This window comes from Pan paniscus, chromosome 4 (genome assembly GCF_029289425.2).
Source record: "Pan paniscus chromosome 4, NHGRI_mPanPan1-v2.0_pri, whole genome shotgun sequence".
NCBI classification, from domain to species: Eukaryota; Metazoa; Chordata; class Mammalia; order Primates; family Hominidae; genus Pan; species Pan paniscus.
Window position 1 is genome coordinate 38,709,491 of NC_073253.2, and position 22,954 is coordinate 38,732,444.

At 38.1% G+C, this 22,954-nt stretch overlaps 1 protein-coding gene across 4 annotated transcripts in view; it reads right to left on the minus strand.

Moving 5' to 3' along the window:
• IQGAP2 (IQ motif containing GTPase activating protein 2) overlaps window positions 1-22,954 on the minus strand; it is a 305,238-nt gene that overhangs the window by 112,354 nt on the left and 169,930 nt on the right. For all 4 annotated transcript variants that reach the window (XM_008962842.7, XM_034959927.2, XM_055112283.1 and 1 more), the window contains 5 exons: window positions 19,699-19,775; window positions 6,487-6,554; window positions 5,729-5,842; window positions 4,871-5,049; window positions 2,532-2,619 (listed from right to left, as the gene is read on the minus strand). In XM_008962842.7, the coding sequence (XP_008961090.4) occupies window positions 2,532-2,619; window positions 4,871-5,049; window positions 5,729-5,842; window positions 6,487-6,554; window positions 19,699-19,775 (526 nt within the window). The remainder of the gene's footprint in view (window positions 1-2,531; window positions 2,620-4,870; window positions 5,050-5,728; window positions 5,843-6,486; window positions 6,555-19,698; window positions 19,776-22,954) is intronic.

Consider the following 22,954-nt stretch of genomic DNA (forward strand, 5'->3'; position numbering starts at 1 on the left):
AATACTATTAAATAAACAATTTCTTCTAAAAAATAAGGTAAGATCAACCACTCTTTTATACTCTGCATTTAACGAAATGTCCAGGCAGGGCGTGGTAGCTTTTGTCTGTAATCCCAGCATTTTGGGAGGCTGAGGTAGGAGGATCACTTGAGCCCAAGAGTTCAACACCAGACTGGGCAACAGAATAAGACCCTGTCCAAAAAAAAAAAAAGCAAAGAAATGCAAAATGTCCGGCTCTGATCTTAACAGAAAATATCATGCAATGAATGGAATGCATTTGCTGAACCTGAAAGGTAAATGGTTATAATGTGAACAAAGCTGAGGCTTCTCACAACAGATCTGTTGATATTACCACCAACATTGTCACTGATGCTATTACTATGGTTGCTATGAATGTGGATGCCTCAACATTTTAATATAATAACCTACATGGTTGGGGAAAAGCTTGTCAAAGTAATGATTCTTACTTTTTTTTTTTTTAATTTTTTTTGAGATGGAGTCTCACACTATCACCCAGGCTGGAGTGTAGTGGCGCAATCTCAGCTCACTGCATCCTCCGCCTCCCACATTCAAGCGATTCTCCTGTCTCAGCCTCCCAAGTAGCTGGGATTACAGGTGCCCGCCACCACGCCTGGCTGATTTTTTTGTATTTTTAGTAGAGACGGGGTTTCACTATATTAGCCAGGGTGGTCTTGAACGCTTGACCTCGTGATCCACCCATTTCAGCCTCCCAAAGTGCTGGGATTACAGGCGTGAGCCACTGCACCCAGCTGATTCTTACATATTTTAAAGTGTACAATTGTCTCATTGTCATGTCATCAAAATGAGGGTTTTTTTCCTAAGGTTACTTTCAGTTCTACTGGACTATAAATTTTAAGATGGGGAGAGATAAAAAGACTTCAGAATAATCATGTTCTACACATTTAAAGCCATCAAACCTTGCTTTCATATTTTCAGCCGGTTTTACCATTAGTGCAAAACATCCAATGCCTTTTACTTAAAAATGGAAAAAAAAGTATAGCCAATTTGGCATTAAATTTGCGGTCAGGAAATTATGGCACTGAGTAAAGAACTAAAACATTTATATAAAGCATTTCATTTAACATGAAAAAGAAAGCTGTTTTCATGGTTATAAATATTTCAAAAATAAAGGATGGTTAAAGGCTATGGAGCCATTTCCTCTCTAGGCTTATGGACCTCAGATGTCTCACTGGCAACATTAATTTCCTCCTGTAATTCATTTCTGTCAAGCATCACGAAATTCTCAGCTTTCGCATAGAGCAAAAAGACAAACTTTAAATTGTACTTCATGTATCATCAGTAACACGTTCAAGATTTCACAAGAATAAAAGAACAGGCACATGCACCCTAAAATGTTAAGGTGTTACCTTAAAAAAAAAAAGGCAATTGAGAGTTTTCAGCCCAGTTGTGTGTATGTGAGGCATATTCTCAAACACATTCAGTTGTTAACTCCTAGACATTTACATTAACCCTCTGGGGCTTTCCTTAATTACTGTTTGAGCCCCTTAGGATATTTCTCTCCAGCAATTTAGGAGCAGACTTCTTAGTAACACCGTGGGTGTACACTTCTTTGCAAGAGTTACAAGCAAAAAAGGATATTCAAAACTCAACGAGGATGTTAAAAGGAAGGCAAGGTTTAGGACTGTTGTAATTAGTGGATACTCCAAATTTTAATTTGGCAGGGAGTTCACATGCTTTATTAAGCAGGCTAAATGGCCTTTCATGTATTAGTTTTTTGGGTATATATGGATTATTTAGATTGACCAGGGAAAAATAAACATCAAATGAAATTTCTTACTGACTCTTCTGATGCTCAAGTAAAAATAGGTTTTGCCAGAGGGGAGAAAAGACTAATAAAAAAAATTGATGTATCTCAACCTGCATACACTTATTTTAATTACCTGAGTCTGCTGTTCTTTACAATCACACACCTGAGCCAGGTACTAAGAGGAACTCATCTGCTTGACTCCACAGAGGCTCAGGGGTGTGGGACTCAAAGCTGCCATCATGAGATTTCATCTGGCCTGTCCATAGTCCCATTCACTGGCACCAAAGTTACACAAGTGTAAGAAAAATCTTACAAACAACAGACTAATGGCTGGGAAGTCACAGAGAGCAGTGGTGTCAATAGTACCTTTTACAATTCCAATAGAACATCATCGCATAATCATGGGCAAGCAACTACAATCTGTAAGTTATAATCTTTTACTAAATGACCTTCAGTATTAGCCCCAAAAGTGACAGAATTAAAATGTGGAATGTAATGAAACAGGAAGGTAGAATCAAACTAGCTTCAGGATACTTTGTGTGGACTGAGATCACCAAAAAAAGCCCAGTGGGAAACTGCCAAATGCTGCACCATAATTAAGAGCAACACTGACACTGAGTAGATTTTTCACTGTATAAGGCAGTTTTCCAAGTATACAAATTGAGAGTTGTGTTGGGATTCTGGCAAGGAAAGTCTGTATCTTATGGAAATATCAGTTTCCTTCATATGATCCATTACTTACTGTTGACTTTATTAATATTGCCTTGGATTTCTGCTTGTGTCAGCAGTTCTTCATAAGCATCTCTTTCTTCTTCTGAAATACAGCTATTCTGCAAAACAAAGTCTTCACTGATTTCTGAGGTTAAATAAAATATTTCCAAAACTCGAAATTCAAATGGAAAAATGTGAAGAGTGACAAAAACCATTCCCTAATTATTTAAATTCATTGCAAGCATTTGTGGAGTGCCTGCTCTGTGCAGGGGACTAGGGGAGAATGCTAGCAAAGACTACAAAGATGAATGACAGACCCGGTGACTCTTTGAAAAGGGCTAATTTTCAAATGTGGAAAACATTAGTTTGGACCACTTGGTATTGCCATTTTTGTAGATCAAAAACAGTTGAATAGTGCCAATTTCATTTGATTTGATCTAATAAAATCAAGAACACAAATAATAAATATACCTAGAAGAACAGAATAGGTTCTATAAGAGAAGTACTATAAGCATTTTTTAAGAAAGTATTCATACTTAGTTGGGAAGAAAATTTTTCAAAGAGATCATAATCAATGAGGGCTTTGAGCAACAGAATAATGTCAAGAATAGGAAACAGACAGCAGGATTTGGTTACACAGATGGAAAGCTTAGCACATTAGGCTACAGCTTGGAGTGTGTCCATGGTGAGCCAAAAAGATGAGGGGGTCAGCTGAAGGCTAAGCTAAGATTTGGTATTTAATTCAGTAGGTAATAGAGAATCGGGGCATGTTTCTGGTGGGTTAACACAAGATTTGTAGTTAAAGATCAATTTTGTAACTTCTAGCTCTAAGAGGGATTGGCTTAGAGAGTAACAGGAGGCAGAGAGACCCACAAGGCAGGTGCTTGATACAAGAGTCATGCAATGAGGTCAGAAGGGGCAGGACTGAGGCAAGACTGGTGAGACTAGAAGGTTGGCGACAGATTCAACTCCAACAAGAGTAGGCAGCAGAATCTAGCAATGCATGGGACACAGGGGCATAAAAAGAGTTCTGAGACAAAGCTGGTCATCATTCTGAACCAGGGAAGTCAGCAAGGGGAACTCTTCTGATATAATGGGGTACAAAGCCAGAGGGACACAGATGAAGTTATCTGGAGGAGGAGGAGAGAGGCCAATTTGGGACGGGCTGGCATAAAGCTGATGGCTGATTTCTTCAACAAGTGGATGAGCTCAGTGGAAGAAGAACAGAGAAGGGATTCAATGTCAGACCTTGAAGAATCCCCATACTGAGAGGGAGAAGGAAGAGGAGAAAGAGGCACAGAGGAGAACCGTGGCAGCAAGGACGCACATAAGCTAGTGAAGCAGAGAATCTCAAGGTAGGAGGCCAACCCTGCCAGATGCTGGTGGAAGCCACCAGTTGAGAAAACGCCAAAACCTAAAGTGGCTACTTTCAGTCATGGAGCTGAAACTGACATGGCAAGAGCTTAATGAGAGACAAGCTGGTGAGGAAGTAGAAGCTCTCAGTGTAGACAAATTTTTCAGTAATGGACTAGACAGAAAGGTGGTTACAAATGGAGTTAGGATTAGGAGCAGGCTGTCTTGTACAGGAGGGACATCCTCAAATATAAAGGATTGACTATTGGGAAAATATGAAGACTGTAGATTCAAAAACATCCTCTCTGAACTTCACCACGCTGAATTATTAACCTCTACTACCAAATGTAAAAGTAACTTGGCTAATGTAAGGTCTGTTGATGTCTAACAAGGGATGATCATGAGTTGCTACTTTTACACTTCCTGGGGACATTAGTAAGTTTGCAACATGACTTTTAATTCTGTCGATATATAACATTCATTACAAAATTCCCTTTCTAAAAATTGAGAGAGGGTCTCACTCTGTTGCCCAGGCTGGAGTGCAGTGGCAGGGTCACAGCTCACTGCAGCCTCAACCTCCCAGGCTCAAGTGATTCTCCTACCTCAGCCTCCCGAGTAGTTGGGACTACAGGCTTGCACCACCAAGCCCAGCTAATTTTTTATTTTTATTTTTATTTTCTTAGAGACAGGGTCTCACCATAAGTGTGCAGGCTAGTTTGGAACTCCTGGACTCAAAGGACCCTCCCGCTGCGGCCTCCCAAAGTGCTGGGATTATAGGCATGAGCCACCATGCCTGGCCTATAAAATTCCTTTTTATGCCTTATATAGGGATATAATCTAATTGCCTTACCTAGTGTATGGTCCTCTTGTATGCTACATTTCATTCAAATCAATTGTCTACGGCTATAGAGAACATAGCCAATTGATTTAAAAGTATTGCTTTTAACATTAAGGCTTTTCAAACTAGTAACTCATAAGCACATTCATTACTGTTTTTATTACTCAGAATCTAAGCACCTTCAGTCTTGCATTTTCCTCTTTTTCCTTTTTGGCATCCCAGAGTTCTTTCTGATATTCTGGTGCAAGGTTGTCATCCACTAAAGTTAAAACTGCATTTGGGTTTCTTAGTGTTACAACGGTTTGCTCTGCTATTCCTTTTTCAACTGCTTCATTAATGGCTATAACTGCAGCATGTACTAAAAAGTAAAGAGAGAGAGAGAAAAAGGTTTTTATCAGCAAAAGACAACATGGACAGTTGCACTGACCCTGTGTAAACTCAAGCAGTTTTACTTTCTTTCTTGGCTTCCAGTAAATATGTCAAAAAGAGAACTGAGACATATTATGGAGCACCTGACAACCTCTCCACATGGCTGTCTTTGGTCCTGATCTCAGCATCTGTTAAGTAATTCTGACTCATTTAAACATCACTGAATGGCTAAAATGAAGCAAGCCCTATGTCAACCACAGGAGTTAGAAGGTAAGTCAATCCTTGCCCTCTGGTCAGGGCGACATGGGTAATTTTAAAGTAACATGTTGGTTCCAAGAGATACTTGCAATTTAGCTTGCAATACTAAAAGACCTGTAACAATGAACTCTACCACTAAAATCTACAGATGCAAAAAGTAGAGAACTATGGACAATGAAGGTATTTCTAGAACCTCAATTCATGTTGTACAAGTAGAAGTCTAAAGACCAAAATCAATTACTTGGTTATATTCTGACATCCTCAAATTAGTAATCTATAAAACAAATAATAAAAACTTTTAGGGTGCTTAAAGTATCTTCTAAATATTCTATTTCGAGTAATCAAAATCAATAGGTAAAGTACAGGTAAGTCTCACATCAATGGCAAGTTTGGATTTTAAATGGACTTACATGCAGCTTCATCCACGGACAGTTCATTAGCCAGAATACCACCTATTTTGCTGAAAGATGGCATCTGTATTCCATATTTCTCAAGTTCTTTTCTCATATTACTGATTTCCTCCTCTAACAAAGAACAAAATAATCATAATCATTATCAGAGAAAGCTACAGACAGAGATGGATGCAGGAATGAGTACAATCATATCAAGAAATGTCTTCATCAGGAAGTGGGGTTGTTTGTAAACAAGAGCCTTAGGAAGAACCTAGCCCAAATTTCTCATTTCACAAACATGGAGAAGGAGAACTCAGTCAAGAACAAACAAGATAGGTCTGTTTTCTCTTCTCATCAATATACAGGAATAAGGGAAATCAAAAATATCAAAATGTGGAAAAAAGGTATTGGTAATTTTTTTTTTTTTTTTTTTTTGAGGCAGAGTCTCGCTCTGTCGTCCAGGCTGGAGTGCAGTGGCACGATCTCAGCTCACTGCAAGCTCCGCCTCCCAGGTTCACGCCATTCTCCTGCCTCAGCTTCCCAAGTAGCTGGGACTACAGGAGCCCCCCCACCACGCCCGGCTAATTTTTTGTATTTTTTAGTAGAGACGGGGTTTCACTGTGTTAGTCAGGATGGTCTCGATCTCCTGACCTTGTGATCCGCCAGCCTCGGCCTCCCAAAGTGCTGGGATTACAGGCATGAGCCACCACGCCTGGCCAGGTATTGGTACTTTTTATAACTAGATTGTAAAAAATTAAAAAGATAAAGAGTAGTACCTGTGAAGTCTACTTTGCCCAACAAATCCTGGATCTGGGGTGCTATTCCTAGTTTGAACAGATATAAACTGAAAGAAAAAAACACAAAATTATCAGAAATTTTATCATCATAAGTCTTAATGTTATAAATTACATAATTCTTAATAGTTTTTTCAGTTGAAAAGACCTAAGAGATATCTAGTCTATTCATTTTGTAAATGAGGAAACTGAGTCTCTGGGTAACAGAGTCCTTGGTGAGGCCAGGATCAGAATTCCAATCTGTGTCCCAAAGACTGGTCTTCTACTATAATCCACTTCTACAGCACTTCTACAGAGCCAGCTAACTCTGCATCATCCATTTGTATGGAGAACAAGAAACACAGCTAATAGAAAACAGCAGGTAACAAATGCAATAAACATTTCTTTGAATATTCCTCACATAATTCTTATTTTATTGAAGGTACAGCATGAATTATATTTTGCTTTTTAATATTCCTCCAAGTACCACATACCCCTTGAGGAAATATTTGTTTTATATTTTCTAAACCAATAAATAGAGTGGCAAGACTATCAGTGGGTGAGGTAATGTTAAACTATGATGTGTGTATATTACCCAAGTGGAAGATGGAGAATAAATTGGATGTATTTAAAAACAAATCCATAAGGTAGTAATGATGGCATCCCTTAACCTACTCATAACCTGAGAAAAGAACTTGAGAGCTGGCATCTAAATTCTATAAAAAATATATGTGCTTTCCCCACTTTTATCACTGAGTCATAGTTTCAAGTAATAGTATATATGAGAAAGTGAACTGAATGATTTTTATGGCTTGAAATACTTCAAAATTATCACTTCAGATGTTGATGTGAGATGAAGCTCCATATTTATAGAACATAGAATTTCATTAAATGCATTAAGAAAGTTCAAGATCAAGCTTTTTTAATGGTATTAAAACAAACTCTTAAAATGTATGATTAGTCATTTAATGTAAGTAGCTTGCATTAAAACTGACAATAATTTTCTGATTTTTTTTTTGGTTGAGACAGAGTCTTGCTCTGTCGCCCAGGCTGGAGTGCAATGGCGTGATCTCGACCCACTGCAACCTCCACCTTCTGGGTTCAAGCGATTCTCCTGCCTCAGCTTCCCAAGTAGCAGGGATTACAGGTGCATGCCACAGAGCCCGTCTACTTTTTGTATTTTTTTTTAGTAGAGATGGGGTTTCACCATGTTGGCTAGGCTGGTCTTGAACTCCTGACCACCCACCTCTGCCACCCAAAGTGCTGGAATTATAGGCATGAGCCATCGTGTCTGGCCAATTTTCTGGTAATTTTTATGAAGAGCAATTATTTAGAAAAGTAATACATGATCAAAGTAAAAAATTAGTGGCTTACGGTTTAAAAAATTACACAGAAAATCACCACTCAGTTACACACGAAATATTTTGGTATATATGTTCTTTTAAAGTTGTTTCTGGACATACCTATTTTATAAACGTATATATTATTCTAGAATATGAATGTACTATAATTTTCTTAAGCAAGTGCTGAGCATTTAGATTGTTATTAATTAGTAACTATGGCAAATAATGCTTAATAAACCTACTTACATATAGACACAGACACATCTTTGTGCATATTTCTTATTTGTTACAATAAAGCCATGAAAACAAAATTGCCAGCTTGAAAGGGTATACACACAATAAAAGTTTTCAATGTTTACTGTCCAAATGTGATCTTAAAAAGAGATTATGCTCATTTATTCTTTATGAGTAAAGGGTTAAAAAACACCCTTTTTCCTTTTATATGAGAATTTGACCTTTGATTAACTTTCTAGCTCTGTTCTCTTAGGAACCTATACTGTCAACAGTGTTATAAGCATCATTGCTTAGGAAAAAATAACCCAATTGATAAATTGTATCTTGAGAGAAGAAACCATAAATACCTAATAGGTACCATATCTTTGGGCCTTCCTGGGTTCAATGACTCTTATAACTGGTATGTTCTTTGCAGAGAACTGGGAAGCTATGCAGTACAGCTGTTACTATAGATATTGGCTCCTGGGGGCATGAGGCTTACAAGCCAGGAAGGCTCAAACCCACTTCTTAGCAGCAACGTTGTATCTTGGGGTACCAAGAATGGTGGCTTCCAGATGGCTGTATGGACAACTAAGTGGAGTGTCACGCAGGCTCCCACTGAAGAGCAACACCTGCCAGCATGCTGGCTATCCCGGCTACCTGTCTTCTGAGAAACAGGTGCCAGATATGGCTTATGACAGATGGGTCAATCTGAATATTTAGCTAAACCTAAGAACCCCCTGATGGGCATGGCCCACTAGACCACGAATACATCTGAATGCCATTTTCTTTGTCCCCTTATCACCACAGGATATTATCAATAAAGTCTTTCAAGGGACTAGCAACTGATAGCAACAAGATGTTATTTAAATTTGTATTTCCTTATGGTGGTTGGGAGGGTAAATATTTTTTCATACATGCATTGGCCATTCATATGTCTTCCATGAAATGCCTATTAATGAATGTTCGAATTTTAAAGAATTTTTAGGGGAAGAATTTGCCTCTTATTTTCCTGCTTTTCCTTTAAAACCATAGCAAAGGACAAAGAACTTTTTTTTTTTTTTTTACCATATGTGTAACATTAGTTTTAATACTAAATTTCAATGTGATATTTATATCTTATCCACAGAGGAAAAACTTTTATATTAGACTTTGAACATTCTTCAAAGTGAAATAGCCATTACGTATTCATAATCCCAAACTAGCAAGAGAGGATACATTCCATAGTTAAAGTTCTAGGTCTTTAGACATTATCACGGATATAAAACTGTTTACACAGCCTCTGAAGACTTTACTACCAAAGGTTCATGCCAACAAGTCATTATAATTAAAGCTAGATCATTAAGATACCATGCTGACATTTTCAAAACCATAATATTTTATGAACCAATTCTCAACTCATTATTACATAGGGAAAAAATTCCAGTTAAAAGGGTGCTCATATTACTTGGAACAATGAAATGTCAACCTCTTCACTTGCTCCTTTCTAGTAATGGGAACGACAAAATTAAACAGAATTTAACAGGCAAGATAAACTGCAAAAGAATTTGGGGGGTGAATGGAGATCAAGCCATCATTTAAGAAATGAGAATACATAGCTGGGGGCGGTGGCTCACGACTGTAATCCCAGCACTTTGGGAGGCCGAGGCGGGCAAATCACCTGAGGTTGAGAGCTCAAGACCAGCCTGACCAACATGGAGAAACCCTGTCTCTACTAAAAATACAAAATTAGCTGGGCGTGGTGGCACATGCCTGTAACCCCAGCTACTCGGGAGGCTGAGGCAGGAGAATTGCTTGAACCCAGGAGGTGGAGGTTTGCGGTGAGCTGAATTTGCACCACTGCATTCCAGCCTGGGCAGCAAGAGTGAAACTCCACCTCAAAAAAAAAAAAAAAAGAAAAAAAAGAAATGAGAATAGATGAACAAATAATCAAAAATGTATAATTGTATCACTTCAATTTCTTTCATACTACCTGATTTGCACTTTCCTCCTCTTTTTACAAATTCAAAAATATACCTAATTTACAAAGAAAACTATAAAAAAAGTGAAATTTAGAAAATGTTATACAGTAAAATGTAAGCAGACATCCATAAAATGTCTTCAAGCAACAAATTTTATACTTATTTCAAGTACTTAATGTGCTGCATCTTTAATATATATTACCTATACTAATATCCTGCTGAAGTTTTAATATACTTTTACATTTTTCTATCAAAGCCTAAACTAATTGGTATCTATTATCCTTACATGCTTCCACCTCTAACTTTCCCACCTATGGAATGTTGAGATAATTTAGAATTTTAGATTCATGCTTTCTTTTTTTATTATATCCACCAATAATTTAGATATCTATAAATTTTATTAACTGTTTTTCTGATTTTATCTATACCAAATTTTCCTTCTTAGAGTTTTATCTTTGGTTCTTCCGTGTATAAATGTAAGTGCTCAATAAATATTTGTTGAACATAAATTGAACGAATCATCAATTGCACATATTTTAATATTTTCATTTGTTCCTTGGGTCTTGGTTCTGTTTGGTGAATCTAATGCTTCCTTCAGTGGCAGTTTCCTTCAAATGTCTGACATCTTCTGATCTGGGACTCATCTTGGTGTTTGAGACTTGCTGTTTGTTGGTCATTCACTGCAGATCCGCATGTCAGGAGCCAGCATTAAGAAGCTGTAGAGAGCAATGGAACGGATGCCAGGAGGGAACCAGTGTCTTTCCTTTTCAGACTGGGGACTCTCTGTTCCTTCTTGAGGTCATTAGCTCTCTTGGGTACCGGCATGCTATCCTGCTATCAGCATCTACACTTGCTGCTTTAGGGAAGGGCCATACAGTTCTGCTGGTCCTAGGCTGACGATTGCTCACTTTGAGGCTCTTCTTTTCCTTGCTGTCCCCTTTGCTTGGAGCAAACCTCACGACAGCTCCTACCTCTGCTGTATCCCCCGCGTTTTGTGGACTGTGATCTTCTGCCAGTTTGTTTCTCAGTCAATCGAATTCTGTCTGTTTACTTCATGTTAGGGGTTGTTCAAATTTCTGGTTAGTAGATGGCATTTTTATCGCAAATGTATTTTTTAAAAGTTATTACTGTAGTTAATTTCATGTTAGTTTTGGAAAGCGGATAAGACAGCTGTGCTCAATGATCTTGATGCAACTGTTTTCACATTATGCTCTGTTTATCCATTCATTCATTTAATTACTATTTATGGAACAGCTCCTATATAAAAATATTTTTCTCGGCTGGGCACAGTGGCTCACGTCTGTAATCCCAGCACTTTGGGAGGCCAAGGCAGGCCGATCATTTGAGGTCAGGAGTTCGAGACCAGCCTGGTCGACATGGTGAAACCCCATCTCTACTAAAAATACAAAAATTATCTGGGCACGGTGGCACACGCCTGTAATCCCAGCTACTAGGGAGGCTGAGGCAGGAGAATTACTTGAACCAGGGAGACAGACGTTGCAGTGAGCCACGATTGTGCCACTGCACTCCATCCTGGGCGACACAGCAAGACTCTGTCTCAAAAAAAAAAAAAAGATTTTCTCTACCATGCTATCCCTAAATTAAGGTACTTAGGCTACCACAAAATATAGGTTTGATGATAACATGAATTAAAATGTTTATACTAAACTGTTAATTTTCCCCTTTGATGATAAAGAAGTTAGATAGCTATTTCCAATTACACTTTTAATTTCTCCACTGTACAATGTAATATTAATATAAATCTCACAATAAACAAACATCCTGGCTTAAGTAAAAGTTACCACAAGGTGGTGCTGAGAAGTTAGCTTTCTGAACATGGAAGAATCTTTGCTTTTAAATTTAAGTCTGATATTTTCTTAAGCTAATATTGATCAGGTAAAGATCTCATTTGCATATATCAAAAAATCTCATTTACTAAAAAATTTAAAAAATATATTGTATAGTTTCTGTTTGGCCCCAATTTTCAACTTTTTTTTTTTTTTTTTTTTAAATCATTGATGTTGAGGTTTAAACTGTTAGCTTTGGAAAGATCACTTTTCATGGTATGGGCGTTTTACACCTAATCTCTGTGTGGGAGGTGCTTCCCAGCCGATTACTCAAACGGGCAAATGTTTATCAGGAAACTGTGTTTACCCAGTATTCCCATGCTGAAAAGAAACAGCAATAGCAAACTTCCTTCCCAAGCATTTAAATTCAAATGAGGCTGCTTATTACCTGAAGTATATAGGAAATCAAGTCTTAATCTAAAAAACAAAAAAGCCCATTGAATAGAAAAAATGCCAATCTCATGTAGCTCTTCAACAGTTAATTTATTAAGCACCGTTTGGTACCTAACAGCCAAGTCAAAGGGCTGAGAGCATTCCAAAGGAAGTCATGGAATTAATGTCACCTTTGCTTCTCATGTCTAAGAGAGCACTTTTTGTGAGGTAGCAAGCCTCCTACCACACCAGAAGCTACAGCACACCTGTGCAGCTGAGTGAGGCCAGCAACGGAGGGGTTGCCCAGAGGTAGCTACCGACTCATTGACCCATATGCTCCTACTTGTACAAATAATATCACTTAAAGTCCAGGAAGCAATAAAGAAAGTTTTAAAAAATACCATTTAGTGTATATCACGAAAGTAGTATATAGTAGTAGTAGTAGTAGTAGTAGTTGTTATCTACTGAACCAAATTTTTCCATCTTAGTCACATACATCACTGCCAATATCACATGGCATTAGTTTTTTCTACCACTTTCAAGATAAAACTAGTGGTATTAGTTTTTTCTATACTTTCAGGATATACACTAAAAGGTACTATCGTAATGAAATGCAAACTTAAAAGGCAGGAGCTAAATTTATTTCAGCTTTCTTGGATCACATTATGTGTTGCTCATTTTGTACCATAACATGTGGAATGAATGTTTGTATATCAAAGCCTCATGGTAGAGCAGAAAGACCACAGGACTAGAATCCAGAAGCGCTGAATCCTGGTCCCAAAACCGGTAAAACCTCAATGTGTGACTAAGAGCAAGTCACGAAACCCAAGCTTTCAGTTCCCTTATCTGTGAAATGAATGACTTAGACTACAATAACTTCCCAAGGCCCTTCCCCTTCTCAAGTTCCATGATTCTTCATTTAAAACATGTTAAATATAATAGCTGAGAGGCCTGTGCTGAAGTTCAAGTCTGATACCGGTGTTCTTTTAATTTTCTTAGAAGTAGGGAAATAATTGACTTCTTTTGAAGCCATTGGCTGGCTGAATTCATAATAGCACAGGTTCAGTTCTCACACATCCTGGTTTTTACTAACTGTGTGACCTTCGGCAGCCTCTCTGTGCCTCAACTGCCTTGGTGATAAAATGGGAGTAATAATAGTGACCACTGCACAGATATGTTATGAAGATAAAATGAGATTATACCAGTACAGTATTTTGTGCAGTGCCAGGCACATAGTTAAAAGCTCCATTTGTGTTAACCTTTGTTCTTACTATTCTTTGTTAAATAAATGTGTCCTTTGTATACAAACACTTATTGATAACCTATCAAAGTGGTTTTCTTACTTTTTCCAATGCCAAGAATCTCTATTTCACCACAGACTCCATGTTTGAAATAGTTTTATTTACTGAACCACATTGTTCCATCTTAGTCACATATATCACTGCCAATATCATATCAAAATCCAGGGTTCTATACCTAATTTTCAGCCCCAAACCAAAGGAATCCTGAGGTAGCCTTATCATAGAGAAATTAGTTCAATTAAACCTCCTGAAGAGTTAAATATACAAACTCCAGAGACTTTAACTTGGAATCAATAGCACGTAAGCTGTATGAAGTAACAAGATGTGGTTCATAGTCTCTTAAGAGCTCAGAATTTAGGAAGATAGAAAGGCATAACCACCATACTAATTTAGGACAGAAAGAGGAGGAAAGGGAAAGGAATTGTTCAGAGCACAGAGAGAATTCTGAGAAAGGAAGGACTTGAAAGAAATAAGCAGGTGCAACTGCCTCCCTCACCTTACTCCCAAATACTGCCATCTCCAGATATCCCTTCTGAGAACATAGGATTAGAGCCTGTCCTTTGAGCTAAGAACTGTCTTTAGAAATCTTATTTATAAATGCAAATATGTTCACTGTTAGAGATATAATCAATCTGATATAAGGGTTCAATCAGTTTCTTAGGGAAGGAAAAGGTTCTAAGGGAACAGAGTGTTAAGACAAGGAAAGTTATGCATTAATGCCTGAGGAGCAGGTTCAAAGGCCACCTGGTAAGCAAGACAGCCACCTGGCTGTGTGGGAGCTGGCTAGACAAACTCTACTCCACAAAGCTGCCAGAGTACCTGGACGGCTGGTGAACCAGAAGTGGGTCTGCCAGAGCCATGGCATCACCATTGCACCTGCAAACATGGCTGCTGCGACATAGCTACAGTATCAGCAGCGGGAAGAGTAATCCTATCACAGAGGAGAGGCAGACATAGCTTCAGTTTGTGGCTGCCCATGTAGAAGAATCTCAATGGTCAAATGAACTAGACAGCAAGAAAAGCAGAATCCAGTAAGCTAATAAGGTTAAACTTGAAAAATTAATATAAACACATGACTTTTAAGAGGAATCCCTAGAGAGTGGTGGTTCCACATGTCAAAGCAGAAATAATCAGGATAGGACTGGAACATCCTGTTGTGACCACGAGCAAGGATATTTCAAAGAATGTCAGGGAGGGTGCTAGAAGGACAAGGAAGTGGGCCAGAAAGAGCTCAGACTGACCAAGCTGAAACAATCTGGTTCATCAAAAAGAAAGAGATATTAATCTTGGTTAAGTCTGAGAAAGGCCACAGGTTCAAAACAATAATCAAGAGAATAATATACAGTGTCCAAAAAGGAACTTGTAATAAAAAAAAGAGATAAATAGTGAATGTGTATTTATATTGACTTTAACAAGTTGGGGAGCATTATTAAAACACAAGTACTTTGTTTCTTCTATATCTGTTTTTTGTTTGTTTGTTTTGTTTTGTTTTGTTTTGTTCTTTGAGACGGAGTCTCGCTCTATTGCCCAGGCTGGAGTGCAGTGGCGCGATCTTGGCTTATTGTGATCTCCGCCTCCTGGGTCTATTCTCCTGCCTCAGCCTCCCGAGTAGCTGGGACTACAGGCGTGTGCCACCATGCTTTTTTTTTTCTTTTAATTGAGATGGAGTCTCCCTCTGTTGCCTAGGCTAGAGTGCAGTGGCACAGTCTCGGCTCACTGCAACCTCCGCCTCCCAGGTTCAAGCGATTCTCCTGCCTCAGCCTCCCGAGTAGCTGTGATTATAGGCACCTGCCACCACACCTGGCTAATTTTTGTATTTTTGGTAGAGATAAGGTTTCACCATCATGGCCAGGCTGATCTTAAACTCCTGACCTCACATGATCTGCCTGCCTCGGCCTCCCAAAGTGCTGGGATTACAGGCATGAGCCACAACACCTGGCCTATATTTGTTTATATATAGATATTTTTATACTATTTATACTACATGAAAGAATAAAGACCAAGAACTTTGAGTAAACTAAATAGTCCCAGAAAACAAAGGAAGTGCCCCAAGATAAGGAAGAACCAAGGAGCATAGGTGGTGACAGAAACACCGGGTAAAAAGAGGGTCCAGCACTGGTGGTCACATCCACTAACTAAGTGGAGGCAGGACTAGAAACATGATCTGAGATGATAAATCAGCCCAAAAGCCTAAGGATCACTGGGTACAGTCAATCCCTTGTCTCCCAGGGGATGAAAACCTCTAGAAAGCCCAACTAATTAAAAAAATATATATTTAAAAGGCATACATAAGCTTTTAATAATGTTAATGGATCAGGCCAATACATTATTATGACAGGACAATGGATTATACAATGCTGGTCAAGTGAGACTTAAGAAAGTAAATTATTTCAGGGTAATGGGGAAGGGGGGCAGGGGTGGGGACCAGATTGTAAATAAAGACCTACCTGAAAGCCAGGTACTTAAATACGGTCTGATTTTTTTTTTTTTTTTTTTTAAACAAAGAAAGTTTAGCCTGATGCCTGTGGCCAGGGTCTGACTCGCCATGGGAGAAGAACCCAAAGTTGCGCCATGTTCTGACTCACAAGTGATCCATCCGAAACCCAGATCTGTAATCATGGCAGGTTTGAAAGGGTATTCTTTTGTTTCTGGTGCCACAAAGATTATGTCAATTCTGGGTAGGTATCAAAATAATATAATAGCCAAGGACAACTCAAAACTAGTTATAAATAATAAACAAAATGAGTGAAACTTGTAGTATGGGTCTTACAGAATAGGTTCCAGTGTAGTAAGTTTGTAATAACGTACCTGGGCATTTCACCTGCTCTTTAAGGTATCTGAAGTACTCAAAACATCATTTCTACTAAATTATTCCAACTCTTTCAAGGAATTCACTTTTATGACTGTTTAAACAAGTAACAGTTGTTTAATATCATTTATTATACATCTTTAATAAGGTGGGCACTAAACAACATATCAAAAAAGTGTTCTTACCCTTACGTAAAAGGCCTCCAGATATTTTTTAAAAACTAGTATAGTAACTAGTTAGTAAGGCTCTCACTCTTAAACTGGTTCCTTTTCAAGGCAGAGGCTTTATAACATTCCAAAAGAAGCCACAAAAGTAAAACATGCCATACGCAGTATGCACTTTAAGTTCAAAGATATCAAAATAGTTACAGTGGTTTTTACTTGGTGTTGAGATAGTGGGTATTTTAGCTTTTTCTTTAACATTCTTCCTGGATTTTCCAATTTTTTCCACAATGAGCATACATTACTTTTGAAAAAATGAGAAAAAGACAAACATTTCTTTAGAAAAAGAATGATGTGGCCGGGCGTGGTGGCTGATGCCTGTAATCCCAGCACTCTGGGAAGCTGAGGCAGGCAGATCACGAGGTCAAGAGATCGAGACCATCCTGGCCAACATGGTGAAACCCCGTCTCTACTAAAAATACAAAAAATTAGCTGGGCATGGTAGTGCGTGCCTGTAGTCCCAGCTACTCAGGAGGCTGAGGCAGAAGAATCACCTGAACCCGGAAGGTGGAGGTTGCAGTGAGCTGAGATTGCACCACTGCACTCTAGCCTGGTGACAGAGTGAGACTCCATCTCAAAAAGAAAAAAAGATGCCATCCACCGCTAAGGTGAGTCTGTGTACATTAGGTGAAGCTTGAGAATTTCCTCCCTTTGCTGCTGTGGGAATGTTCATGGAGTCTGGCTTGAGAACACCAAGCTAAACTGACACAGGGATTGGTGAATGGTAGGACACGAGACTGGGATCAGAAATAAAATGATAAGGTGAGGGGCAGGCAGCAAAGGGGAACACAGATACAAACAAGAAGCAAGCATAAGCACCCAGAAGTTAGGTTGTTAAGCCCAAATCAAGATGACAGGGAATAGGAGACAAGTTTGGTCAGGGCTAAGAGCTAACTTTTTAGATCAAGTCAGGCCCACAGGCTGGGGCAGGAAGAAGGCAGCGCCTGGCAAGCTTAACTTCCTAGGGAAACTTCCTTGCTGGCTTCTGAGTTATAATCAGAATCTCTGACCTGCCTAATTACTCTACCAGGTAATAACAACTCTCAAATACAGCAGCAGTGCTGTATTTGCAGCCAGGATATAAAAGCTGAAGACATGTTAGTTCATTTCCATCATCATTTCTAACTATGCAGCAAGAGTATTTATCAAACCCACTGTATTTATTAGAGGATTGTTCCTCAGCTTTCAAATGTGTCTTGCACAACAAAGCAGAATATCAGCCTCCTTTGAGTGACTGACTGCATTTTAAATCATAGCAGGAACAAGTTTTGGTGGAAAAAGCTTCAAGATACACTTGGGACTTCTCGGCTCCATAGTGAGAGGCAGCTATACAATAATTTAGAACAAAGAAAAGCGAGGAGAATGCTATTTACTAAATAAATATTGCTTTTGAAGATAAAATATCCTACTTAAGATCAGATCTGGTGAATGACATGACCCAACAGGAATCCCCTCCAGGATGAGTAAAAGTAATAGAGATGTCTATGATGAATAACTGAAAAACACAGTCCTGGAAAATATCACATCAATATTTGTATACAATTGGCAATAATAAACAAAAAGTTGTTTTTTCTTTGTTTACCAAGCTATTCAAGCCATTGTTAAAACCATGGCAAATACACATGTAAGTCTAAGTGCAGCTCTAGATAGCTCCTTTAGGAGAACCATGATATCACCAGAAAGGAACTTAGCATACCATTTGTTTATAAGTTCCTTAACATGAATGTCCCAGTTGTCTATTTCAGAAAAACAATTGAAACTTATACGAGACAGCCCACGAGCATGCGACAGAACTAGAGATTAGCACTGTGATGCACACATGTAGCAATGGCATTAACTAGTCGTGGCTGGCTTAGCAGGTCATAGACCCAGTACTAACTATAGTGTTAAGTTATCATTCTAAGATCAGAAAAATATTTAATAAAGAATATCAGGCAACACAAGTTGAAAATATTCCTCAACATAAGCACTTTTGCACAAGGAGCTTTTAGAAAACCTGTGGCATAATGATACTCTCGCCACATCTGAGAAGGCAGCATGAAGTACGTTTGTTTTCACTGTTGTTGTTTTTCTTTTTTTAACCAGTTGTTCTAAGTTACTAGAATAAAACAAAATCATAGCAAAGGCATCTACACTTGGTCTATATTTCTAGCAACTGTCATCTTCCAAAGCAATCCCATAAGTACTGACTGGGGGAAAAAGTCAAATTATATGACATAATCAAATTTCTTCTCTAGAAAGCCAACACCACCATGAATTATTGTAGAAGCATTTTCCTTTGGAGAGGAAAAGAGCCAGGAAGAAGTCAACATAAACCTCTAGGCAGAGTACTCTGCCAGGAAAATGACTTCTAGTGATGAAAACACAAGGCAGATGTTCTAAAAGTAATTTAAAATTTAATCAGACATGAAGTCTTCCAAAACCATTACCTGTGTACATTCAAGACAACAGCCACAAACTGGATTTTTAGAATAATCTTTGTTACCATCTAAAAATCACATTTCTTCCAGGCCAATAAGATAAAATGTCATCTGTGAACTAGCAGAATTTCAGCATTTTCAAAAATTAAGTTATTGAACAATTGCTTTAAAATAATGAATGTGTCTTGATTTGACTAATTTACACCAACTACTATGTTTCTTCTTTATCCTTAGGGTACAAATTCTATTGAACAGAAGATCAAAAGAAACCATTCTTACCATCATATTTTCTTAATTTGTAAGAATTGAACTAAATTATAATTTTAACTCATTAAACCAAAATTATAATGACTATTAAAGCTGCTCATTTGATATATCTGCATTATATTTGTAAACTAGGTCATAACTCAAGAATATAGTAGTACATTACAATTGGATTTCTAGAAGTTTCAACCTAAATTTTCTCTTTATTGTACTTAATGGTTTTCAATCATTTTCTGGTTTTCTATTTTGAGTTAGATTTAAAAATCAGAAGAACATTTTTCAAGTTCAAGAATTGCTTATATGTGACCATTATTTTAATTTTGTACCAGCAAATCCAAAACAATGGAATTTAATAAAAAGTTCTTCAAACTATTAAAGTAACTTAAAACCTCTTTTAAAATTGAAATTTTAGTTTTATTTAAATCTACTTCTTAGAGCATCTTTTAGCTGCATTTTCCCCCTACCTCAGTGCGTGAATGCAATATATCATTCTTGGTATGTTTTTCCGATCATAGACATCTGTTGTTTCTGGATAAAATATCTGGAAAACAAAAGAAACAATATTTATTATATGTTTTGCTTCTCACAAGTATTTTAACTTCCCAAAATGACCCTATTTTGATTGTCCTTGCTATCCTATAATTATTTAAATATAGAGGAACCTCTCTGCCATTGCTTCATCTTGCTGTAGAGATAGACCAATCACCGTATCTGGACCCCTGCCTGACAGCATGCCTCTTAGTGGTCCACAGGAGGATGGTGGGGTCCCCAGCCAGCTACTCCAAGAAGGCTGTGTCCACAGTGCTAGTGGCAGTGTTTCATTTCATAGGGCATATGAGCACATGTGGGCTCTGCCTCCTGTAGCCTTCACACTCCTGTGACTTCCCACAGATCCCATGGGCCTGAGAAGGGTGTCCTTGTTATGAGCCACTTTATTGCATTGTTAAAAACTTGGCATATGTGCTCTGTACACATGTATACATGCATATACAACACACACACACACATTAAAAAAAATCTGTTTAAAGTAAGACATTTTCACCAAATAAAATCTGGAAAGTATATAAGGTATGAAGGAAAAACATCTATGACCCCACCTCCCAGATTGTCACTATTAGCGATTTTGTCCCTATTTTTCTCCTGGTCTTTTTTTCTGTATGTCTCTGATTTTTTTAGGTTTATAGATATGTGTGCATGTGAAAACAAAATTGTACTTAGTGTAACCTGTTTAAAACACTTAACAGAACACAATTGTTTCCCATCCCCTTCATTATTCTATAAGATTATTTTTAATAGATGTATATGATTCGTTTATATTTTTGAACCCTAGCTTAGCCAGTTAATCCATGGTTGAACATTTGTTTTGCTTCTAATTTTTCCCTATTATAAGCTACTGCAATGAATATTTCTGTATTTTCTGAGCATCTGATTATTTTGGATAATCATCTAAATATGAAATTACTAGACTGAAAGGTCTGAACATCAAAGTTTTGAATACACCTTCACACTCTTTTCCTTTTTCTAACATGTTTTATTTTAGGTTTGGGGTACATGTGAAGGTTTGTTACATAGGTAAATGTGTGTCACGGGGGGTTATCCTACATACTATTTCTTACTCTTTTTCTTAAACTTGAAACTAATAGCCTGATAAGAAACAGATTTCAGGCCAGGTGCAGTGGCTCACGCCTGTAATCCCAACACTTTGGGAGGCTGAGGCAGGCGGATCACCTGAGGTCAGGAGTTCAAAACCAGCCTGGCCAACATTAGCCAGGCATGGTGGTGCATGCCTGTAATCCCAGCTACTTGGGAGGCTGAGGCAGGAGAATTGCTTGAACCCAGGAGGTGGAGGTTGCAGTAAGCCAAGCACGTGCCACTGCATTCCAGTCTGGGTGACAAGAACAGAACTTCATCTCAAAACAAAACAAACGAACAAACAAATCAACAAAAGAAACAGATTTCAGAGTGAGGCACCAAACTTCTCTGTTCCTAAGCACACACAAAAAATAATTAAGCTTGAGGCTTTTAAAATTAAGATAATCATTTAGACATTATTTACTTTAAGTAAATATTTTATAAAAACTGACATCAAAAACTAAAATAATGCATCATATGGTAGTACTTGATACTCAAGTGCAATTTCCTATTGGTCATTGAGAAAAGCTGAGAAAAGAAAGAAGCAAAGTTTCTTGAGCTACAAAATATATAATTACTAAGTACTTAAAGAAATGGCAGTAGCCTAAGAAATTTAAAAAGCCTTTCCAACTTTCCTTTAATGCATTTGCTACTAAAGTATCAATGAGAAGAGGATGCCTAAATTCAGAAGAGTATTAGCTGGGCATGGTGGTGCTTTGGAAGGCAGAGGCAGGTAGATCACCTGAGGTCAGGAGTTCAAGACCAGCCTGACCAACATGGTGAAACCTCACCTCTACTAAAAATTTAAAAAAAAAAAAAAAAGCTGGGCATGGTGGAGCACACCTATAGTCCCAGCTACTTGGGTGGCTGAGGCAGGAGAATCACTTGAACCCAGGAGGCGAAGGTTGCAGTGAGCCGAGATGGCACCACTGCAGTCCAGCCTGGGCGACAGAGCGAGACTCCGTCTCAAAAAAACAACAAAAAAGAGTATTACCGGTTTAAAGTTCTCTATGTAAGCAGAGAACAACTACAATTGCCTCTTCCCTTTTCTTTAAACAAGAATCTTTTATATTTATATTTCTCCTGGAAAGCCATTATAAATGTCTTCCTTCAGCAAGGAGATGAGATCAATTTATCATTCACCAGAATGTTTTATGCAGCATTGTATTTCTGGCACCTAGCATGATACTGAGCACAGAGTAAGCACTTAATATTGATAAATGAAGGAATACCAGTTAAATATGATACATCAAAGTCAACTGAGTACAGTCTCTTGCCCCTGCAATGCAATATATCAATGACTTCATAATAAAAACCAATGTTAAAATAAAATCTGCTCTATAACACCACTTGTTTGGCCCTAAATACATACAATTTGAAAAGGTTTACATCAAATCTATCAAATCCAATGAAATTATCTGAATTTGATGTTGCCTTATACAAAACAATTCTGTTTAAATTCGTTTTTTATTAATCGGTTTATCATCCAGCCTCTAGTTAGTAGTTGCTAAATCACAATCCAGAAATATGAATTATGTATTACAGCCAGTTCCTAGAAGGAAACAGCATTTAACGTTCTGGGCATTTTAGGAGAAGAGAAAATAGTTTGATTAAAAATGGCAGAACAAAATTTAAACATTGATCATTTCAAGATAAAATGAGACTGACCTAACACAGATATGAGCACAATTATATTAAAAATGGGCATTAATAAATTACATTTAAAGAATCTTCTGTTTCTGTGGTGGTGGGTGTTTTTCACTGCACACCTGGCACAACAGAGGTCTTCATAAGCCAGTAGCTTATCCTCTTGACCTCCAGCGAGACCACTCCTAAATAATTTTTTAAAAATAGCTGTACAGGCCAGGCATGGTGGCTCATGCCTGTAATCCCAGCACTTTGGGAGGCTGAGACGGGCAGATTTCCTGAAGTCAGGAGTTCGAGACCAGCCTGGCCAACATGTGGAAACCCTGTCTCTACTAAAAATACAAAAATAGCCAGGTGTGGTGGTGCCCACCTGTAACCCCAGCTACTCGGGAGGTTACACTTGATAACTCAGGGGGTTATCCTACATACTATTTCTTACTC